The 8848-nt window shown below is 41.8% G+C and overlaps 1 protein-coding gene across 2 annotated transcripts in view; it reads left to right on the top strand.

Annotated features, from left to right (window-relative positions):
* Nucleotides 1-7615, top strand: part of Lsm6 (LSM6 homolog, U6 small nuclear RNA and mRNA degradation associated) — a 12702-nt gene extending 5087 nt beyond the window's left edge. Inside the window, exons 2-4 of one of the 2 annotated variants that reach the window (XM_031340389.1) lie at nt 2397-2501; nt 5620-5733; nt 7404-7615. In XM_031340389.1, the coding sequence (XP_031196249.1) occupies nt 2408-2501; nt 5620-5733; nt 7404-7438 (243 nt within the window). In that variant the 5' untranslated portion in view covers nt 2397-2407 and the 3' untranslated portion in view covers nt 7439-7615. The remainder of the gene's footprint in view (nt 1-2396; nt 2502-5619; nt 5734-7403) is intronic. The other variant, XM_031340388.1, reaches the window with a different exon arrangement.
* Nucleotides 7616-8848: the final 1233 nt, after the last annotated feature.

Genomic DNA, 8848 nt, shown 5'->3' with positions numbered 1-8848 from the left:
AGAGAGAGAGAGAGAGAGAGAGATCCAGGTGTGTGGCTTATAGATAGATGAGCAGGAAGATTCGTGTTTACTAAACTCATGAAAAAGTACTGAATTTGTTACAGGATTTACCATTTTCTTTTTAAACTCAAAACAACATAAATAAAATTATTGTGTGGCCAAAGTCTTGGATAACTGCAGTTGTAATTTTAGCTATTAGTTAAGATTGTGGAGCTAAGACTTGAACTGGTAGCTCAGTGAAAACATTGAAATTTGCTGAGCAAATAATGAGTTGATGAATTTCTTTTTTACTCTTTGAAGCTTTGAAGATAGCTGCTGTGGATGGTCCAGTATAACCTGAGTACTTGGTTTCTTGGGGAAAGAAAATTGTTTGCTTTTAGATTATTGTCCCTTTGATTTGTTCATGCCTCTTAACACAGTGTTTAACTTCTGGGTTCTGAGTTCCTAAGGAAAAAGTCTGGCATATATCTTTAAGTTGCCTTGCACAGTGTATACGTTAACACTTTTGTTGAACTGATGAAAAATCTGCCACACGGCATTCCAGCTTTACCAAGTGGCTAATCCTGCATGTATGGACTTAAAGAACATCTTCATAACATTGAGTGGATTGGATGGATATACTGGGAGTGAAATCAACAATGCTATCTATAGAAGAACTTGTAGTTTTATTGGAAACAAAAATGTAGAATTGAGGGAGGGGTGGGTCTTTAAAATAGTATATCTGTACCAACTTTTAAGTTTCATGATACATGGCAGTTACATAAGAGTTGTTGCTGAACTTCACCGAAACAAAAACCAGTTTCTAGTCTCTACAATTTTTGCTTAAGTGACTAGTATTTTCCTTTATTTATTGAAGTATTTTTGAGAGGTAGCTATTGCACAAGATAAAGTTTGAAAGACATGATGGCCAACTTTGATATGCCTGGTCCAGTAAATTTGGATATGCAGTGCTGTTCTGTGTTTCAAACTCTTAGATATGAATTCCTAAGACTTTCCCCTTGTTACTTAGAGCACTCCTGCCATAATTGTAACTGAACAATGCAAAATCTAACTTAACTATCTGGCTTTGAATGGTGTTTAGCAACCTATAAAATGGTGATTAAAAACAGTACCTACTAGGGCTAGGGAGGCGGCTGTCAGAAAAGGGTGCGCTAAACAAGTGTAAGGACTTCGGATCCCTTGCACCCTTGTAAAAAGCCTGGTGTGACAGCATGCCTGTCTTACTTAGGATTTCTTTGCTGTGAAGAGACACCATGACCAAGTCGACTCTTATAAAAGAAAACATTTAATTGGAACTGGCTTACAGTTTTGGAGCTTTAGTCCATTATTATCATGGCAGGAAGCATGGCAGCATTAAGGCAAGTAAAGTGCTGGAGGAGCAGAGTTGTTCATCTTCCTCTGCAGATAGCCAGGAGGAGGAGACTGGATTGGGTGGAGCTTAAGCATTTGAGACCTCAAAGCCTTCCCCCACAGTGACGCACTTCCTCTAACAAGGCCACACCTCCTAATAGCGCCGCTCCCTTTGGCCACACGTTCAAACACATGAATCTGTGGGGCCATTCCTATTCAAACCATCATAGAGCCCCTATAATTGTAGCACTGGAGAACAGAGACAGACAGATGAGGGGGCTGGAATGGCTCCTTGGCCAGCCAGTCTAGCCAAACCAATAAAAAACCCAGTCTCAAAAAAATCGGGTGGATAGAGACTAAGGAAGGCTTAGCATCAGCCTCTGGCAGCCACACTATGGATGTAAGTGGCACTTTTGCACACACCAATAACTGCCTATGTGGAGTGACATTTAAGTGAATCCATGCATGTAAATGACTTAGGTACAGTATGTCTATAGTCACTTTTTTAGGTTTCAATTAGACTTTTCAGAGAAATGTTTATATGTCAGTTATTGATTAGTGGGCCTGCTTTATTGGTTTGGAGTTAAATTTAACTTAAGTATTGTGTCATATTTTTGTTCCACCACAATTTGCTACAAGTTTCTTAATGTTTCTCTTCTGTTTTCATCAGTAAAATGGGAATGTTCTGCCTTCTCCCAGCATTCTAACATGTGGCATTTATACATGTTAATAGAGTTGTCAGCGTAGAACAAATATTCATTAACTAGGCTGAGGTGGTGGTTGCTGTAAGGGTGTCATGTGTGTGACACATTAGGACAAGTGGTTAGGAATAACTGCTCTGTAAACAGAGCTGTGCCCTGGGCTGCTAGGGCTGTGTGGGGTGATGGGTGTGAAACACAGATCAGCTGTCCTGTGTACATCACTCAAAATCCTTTCCTGCTTGATTCCCTATAGATATGTTAAAGGCCCAAGAGTTTTGTTTTGCTTTTTTGGTGTATAATTAACTTTAGTCTTTACATTTATTGCTCTTTCCTGTTTCTGATCAGAATTGTTAAAAATGAGTCTACGGAAGCAAACCCCTAGTGACTTCTTAAAGCAGATCATCGGGCGGCCAGTTGTGGTGAAATTAAATTCTGGTGTGGATTATCGAGGTATGATTTTCATGTTTGATCATAACTGGTATAACTAAAATAAGAAAATGTGACTAACCTCTTAAATGTGCTCAATAGACCAGAAACATTGTTCATTGATAGGTTTTTGTTTGTTTGTTATTGTTTTTTTTTTCAATCTTCTGACTCTGAGGCGGTTCCTTTTATAGTAAAATGCCTGCCTGTGGTGTGCTTCTGGCTTACAGTGTTTGTGAACTTTGTCTCCTGTCTGTTCTGAGATCAGGTCTGCCTAAGTCCCCTGATAATAGCTAGCGAGTCATCAGCAGCACTGCTGCAACCAGAGAACAGCTGGCTTCGGCAGCATTTGTTCTCGCAGAAGAGTTCACAGTTAGCACGCTTTTCTTTAGCCAGAATCACTTCACAGCACGACCTTCATAGTCATGTAATGAAGTAGCCAAAAATGCTTTTCTGTTCCTTAGAGAATCCTTTTTTTTTTTAATTTTTTTATTAGATATTTTCTTTATTTACATTTCGAATGATAATCCCTTTTCCCAATTTCCCCTTCCAAAAAAAAATAAAAAACAAACCTGTTCCCTCCCCCCTCCCCTGCTCACCAACCCACCCTCTCCCACTTCCTGACCCTGGCATTCCCCTACACTGGGGCATAGAACATTCACAGGGCCAAGGGCCTAGTAGAGAATCCTTTTTAAGGAGCTCTGGGTGCTGTCTTGTGATCCCAGCACTGGGGAAGACACAGGAAGATTCAGAGTTTGAGGATAATTTTAGCTTCTTCTGATTTTGTGGCAAGCCTGGGCTACATAAGACCCTATCTCAAAACAAAAACCACTGACCTGAAAAGGAAATGTAGACTACTGAAGAAGAGGCAGAGGCCACCGAAAGTGGACATGCGTGTTGTAGGGTTGGCGCTGCAGCTCAGTCTGGGGATTGAGTCTCAGTAACTCAAAAGTAGTTCTGGGAAGAGCTTCTGTTTAAAATAATGACATTCCTACTCTTCTCAAATAGAGATGTGCTAAACTGCTTGGCTGTTTGACAGCAAGATGGCTAAGTCAGCGGTGTTGTGTGGCTGTTTCTCAGTCTCTTTTCTAAATGTCTTTAAGGCTTTTCCTTTCCCCCACATTACATGTGTGTAAGTACTTTAATACATTGCCACTTTGTTCTCCAAAAACTCTGAAATTTTGTGGTTATTCTCACTAGGGAATGAGGAGCTGCGACTTACTGATGCTTGACTGGAAAACCTTGTTAAGAAATTACTAGAGGTTCTGGAGTACTGGCTCAGCAGATAAGAGCACTGGCTGCTCTTACAGAGGACCCAGATTCAGTTCCCACCACCCGTGAGGCATCTCACAGCTATCTCTAACTCCAGTTCCAAGGGATCCGATGCCGTTTCTGACCTCTGAAGGCACAAGACGGTGCACATGCAGCCAAAACACTCACATATATAAAAGGAAAATAAGTGTTTAGTAACCCACTAAGTTCCAGCGCAAGGAATAGTAGTTCAAGTAGGAGGGTTTCATCCCCAGCACTGCCAGAATGAAGGGAAGGGCCTAGAGAAGTGACTCTGCAGTTAGGAGTACACAGTGCTCTCGAAGAGGGCCGGAGTTCTATTCCCGGTGCTCACATTAGGCAGTTCCCAACCTCCTGTAACTCCAGCTCCAGCCTCTGGCCTCTGAGGAATCCTACACGCATGTTCATGTACCTACACACACACACATCATCAAAAGTAAAATTAAATCTTTAAAAACATAGAGGGGGAAGTCACTTTGTTTTAGTCTTAGTTTTTGGACATGAATAGTTTGTTGCCAATGTTTTGTGTGTGTTTGCTTGCTTGCTTTTGAGTCAGGGTCTTCCTATGATCCCGGCTGTCTTCAAGCCCTTTCTCTTTCTGCCTTGTTTCCTCCCAGTCCCAACTCACTAACAGTGAGTAGTAGTGACGTTACATTTTGAATTACCCTGTTGTCTAATTCCATGTCATACTGTAGACGTTTTCTACTAGTCTCTGAATGTGTTTTCAATGTAGCATAGTAGAGAAGAAACAAACTGAAACTGTCTTAAGCTTTCTTTGGCTAGGAAGTTATTGTTCTTGATAGTTGACAGTCCAGTCTGATTCTTTGAAAGTTTACTGCTCCTCATAGAATTCTGTTAAGCTAATGTCTTGTGCTCAGATTACACACACACAGTTTTGAAAAGAAACTTCTGTCTAGAGGATAATGGGGGCAGAAGCAGAGAGCGAGGAGCATGTTAATGAAGTTAAGATTTTAAATGGGACTATTGACTTAGTTAATTGAATTGAATCTGTAGTGTGTTTTCATTCTTTCTTAAAAATATGATTTTTGCTTAGAGAATGAGAATTAGATGCTTACTAGTTTCATCTTTTGAAAAAAGTCTTCTGGTCAGATTTTAGAAATGTATGCCATCTTAACACAAATAACAATTCACCGAACTGTTTGCCTTGAAAGCTCCCTGGAATGTTTGTAGCCATTTTTCTCTATTAGTTCTGATTTTAAAAATAGTCCAACTCTGACAAAACAGAATGCAGTGTGTTGTAATGCAATATGCTGCTCTCTGTTCCCAAGCTGCTCCTTGCTGAGAGTCGCAGCTTTGAGATGTTCTTTCAGGAGCACCTGCTGTCTATTATCTTAACAGATTGTGGCGACTTCCTCCTCACCCCGCATCCATTCATCTGCTGCAGTACAAGTTGTGAAAGACTGAGATAAATCTGCCAGATCCATATTTCACCAAGCGGCTAAAGTAACAAATGTCACCTTAACGGAGGCTCATTTGTCCCTGCATAGCTGCCGTGTCTGTCCCTAGCTCCCAAAGAAGGGCATTTTGGTTGGAATATTCTAATGCTTATACTTTTGTGAAGGCTTTCAAAGTTGCTGTGGTGATCACACATCCCAGGAGGGAGTGACAGTTGGCTGCCTGTCTTGGAGTAGTGGATGCATGACTCCTCTCATGCTTTGCCCGTCCAGCCTTCATTCACATTGGCACCGAGTAAAGGCGCCTTTTGTGTTTAAGTCTATTGAGTTTTGTTTACAGTGTGAATTTTTATATTATGTGCCTGAAGGCTAATGAATAAAGTGATTGTCAGTTCTAAGATATAGCCTGTAATTTTAAATTCTGTCTTACTTTTCTCCAGGGGTCCTGGCCTGCCTGGATGGCTACATGAATATAGCACTGGAACAGACAGAGGAGTATGTCAACGGACAGCTGAAGAACAAGTACGGAGATGCGTTCATCCGAGGAAACAATGGTAAGAGCTTTCCCTACAGTTTAGTGTTCAGAATAGGCCATTCCTGCGTGTAATAGAGAGCATTGGAGAGTTTCTAAATAATGTTAAAGTTCTCTTTTACTTCTGTATGTTTGTTGTGCTTGTGTTTTAGGTCTTTAGTATAAACTATATGTGTTTGTGAGTGAAAAGAGAATTTTCCATGGAATTTTGGAACTAGAAAGTCTTTCTCAGTTGATGAAGAGCTGAGGGATATTGGTGTACTGAGCAGGGCTGATACCTTAAGTAGCCATGTACTATATCCTCGAAGTGCTGGCTGTGAGATGGAAGCTATGCCTGTGCCACCTGCACACCCCTGCCAGTTAGCTTGTCCTTTGTCCTTTTTCTATTCAGGATTCAGGGGCCTTGTGTGGGGCTTTGTACCTTTCCACGTGTCAGAGGTGGGACACAAAGCATGACTCTTCTAATAACCTTAAAAGTTAAGTCTTGTTAGGAATTAAACATCCTGACTTTTGTATACATCTCTTGCTTACAGTTCAATAGAATTTCTTCTATTTCATGTTATTCTTACTTGGAAATGTTATGATCTTGTCTACCCTCAAAGCAGCTGGTTGTAGCCTCCATAGCAGGAGATACTCCTATGTTGACATCCACCCAGCCTGCCTAGTTTCTCTGGCAGTAGCTTTTCTCATATTCTGAAGGTCCCTTCACTTCACTGCTGTACTGAGTAACAATTGTCATTATTCCCACTACTTACAGTTGACTCAAGAAGATCCTGGTTCACTTGATTGACGTCTGTGCTGGGCTCTTTGAGGAGACATATACTGTTCACTTTGAACAAGCTTGTTAGTGTCTGAAGATGTGTGGGATGGGAGAGGAGTGTGCCATCTGATGCTTGACCAGTGGCCCCTTTTGTCCATCTTATCTCCGTGTAGCACACATTCCACTGTGCTCAGTATGACTGGTGAAAATGCATGTTGGATGACACCAAAGGTTTATACTGATCTCAGAATAAGGACTTGGGTATCTTAAAAATGTCTTCTCACTTTTTTCCTCCTATGGAAATTATCAGAGTAAACAGCAACTATAGTTTATACTAGGGAGATAAATGAAAATAATGCTATTTCTTTCTTTTACTTTTTTTTCATGTGTATAAGTGTTTGTCCGCATGTGTGTAAGTACATCACATGTGTGCCTGGTAGTTGAGGAGGCCACACAAGGTCACTGGACCCCCTGGAACTAGACTTACAGTTAGGTGTGAACTGCTTTGTAGTTACTGGGGGCCCAGCATTGTTGCTCTCTAACATCTGCAAATGCTCTTAAGTGATGAGCTATCTCTCTAGACACATGTGCTAGTCTTTCTGAATCTAAGATCTAACCTAAAAAAATGTAGCTGATTGGCTTTTCTCAAAGCTTGTGATAAAGCTGTTTACAAATCATTCTTAAATTTTAGGCACTTTGACTTTTCTGATTCTGGGTCATAATTTGTAAAGTCAGTGACATGCGTAGATAAGACTAGTTACAGTCTTGTAAGATATCAAAGGCCAGTTTAGACTCAAAGCTCATGTCATAGTGACCTTCACTGCATGGTGTAAAGAGTCCTTTAAAGTGTGCAAGGTGCAGGCCAGGACCCACGCGCCTTTAAAACTGATGCTGTGCCGCGTGAGTGACTGCTCGTTGTCTTGTCTTTCCAGTGCTGTACATAAGTACACAGAAGAGGCGGATGTGAAGACACCAGGAGGCACTGCTCTTCAGGGATGGATAGATGAAGCAGTTTTGGTTCTCTTACAATCTTAGTTGGCCTGTTTTCATGGTGGTTGGTGGGGGTTTTGTTTTGTTTTGTTTTTTAATTGACATTGGACTAAGATAAAGGTATTACATTGCAGATTGAATCTTAAGTTTTTCGCAGTTATGTCTCATTCTTTATCATTTCCGCCTGTACAGAGTGCTAAAGCTGAAACAGTTTGTTTCTCTAGGACTGTGTTACCTAAGCTTCCAGCAGTGTCGTTCCATTGGTTGATTACGTATTCAGCTGACTCAGTGGTGCAGCCCTGAACCTGTGGTCAAGTGTTCTGCGGGCACGCTTTGTCTCTTTTGTTCACCATCCACACCATTTAAAGCAGGTAGATGAAAACCTTCTAGGAAGTCATATGGTTTCAGTCTTGGGCTATAAAGGGACAAGAGGTCAGAAATCCAGCTGTTGATTGAGTCACCTGGTGGTGATATCTCCACACAGGAGTGCAACTCTGTAGATTCAGGAATGGTAAAGGTTGGCCACATCAGGTGAGACAGTTGCTTGGCATCCTCCTGTGCAGTTAGACTCTTGATGTGAACTTACTCCCTGTCGAGAGTGTTGGCGCAGTGGCTGCTTACTCCAGTTGGGAGGAGCTCAGCTCTTCCTGGGTAACTGCCTATGGTTGAGGGGGTAAAAGCCCACAGTGCCTAGACTCGGTTCCCAGTGGCTGGGAAAGAGTTTCTCCAAGTAGCAGGTGGCCTTGGAGAAAGGGTTGTATTCTGTGGCCTTCAGGTCATGTGACTCCTGCTGAGTGGGCTCGTGCTGTGTGTAGAGATGATCGCTTTGGGTGCTAGGACTTTCCTTAGCCTCCTTCAGTCAAAACAGGATCCCTGTTTCAGGAGGTGGGACAATTTTGGAGCAGTTGCCTGGCTGAAGGAAGTGGAGAAGATGGGAATCTAGGGAGGGAGGGTGTGCTTTCTGGAGAGGTGTATATATGACATTTGTATCATTTAAATAGTAATCAGAAACAGTTAATAACTCAGGGAAGAGGAGAAATGTCTTATAAGGTTTGGTGGTGTGCACACTGAAAATAAAACACTTTATCCTAAGCTTCAGTAATTCATCACTTCCTGACAGGGGCTTGAAAAGGGACCAGTGTGTTAGTACAAATCACCAATTTGCTCTTTATAAATGGCTTCTTTAAAGGAGAAAATGGATGTCTCTCAGAGTGGAGCATACATGTTTTCATTTGTTTTTTAGAGTGTGTGAGGCTGCCAGGTTACCATGTCCCTTCATTCACTCACTCAGCTGCCCCGAAAGGAGTTGTTCTGCTGTTACCTCCCAGCATCTGTAGCATCCCAGCTTTGCTCATTTCTTCCCCGACCGCCCCTGCAGCATGCAGGT

The sequence above is a fragment of the Mastomys coucha genome, unplaced genomic scaffold (genome assembly GCF_008632895.1).
Source record: "Mastomys coucha isolate ucsf_1 unplaced genomic scaffold, UCSF_Mcou_1 pScaffold22, whole genome shotgun sequence".
Taxonomy (NCBI): Eukaryota; Metazoa; Chordata; class Mammalia; order Rodentia; family Muridae; genus Mastomys; species Mastomys coucha.
The sequence above is the reverse complement of the archived record's forward strand: the minus strand, read 5'-3'. Positions and strand labels throughout refer to the sequence as shown.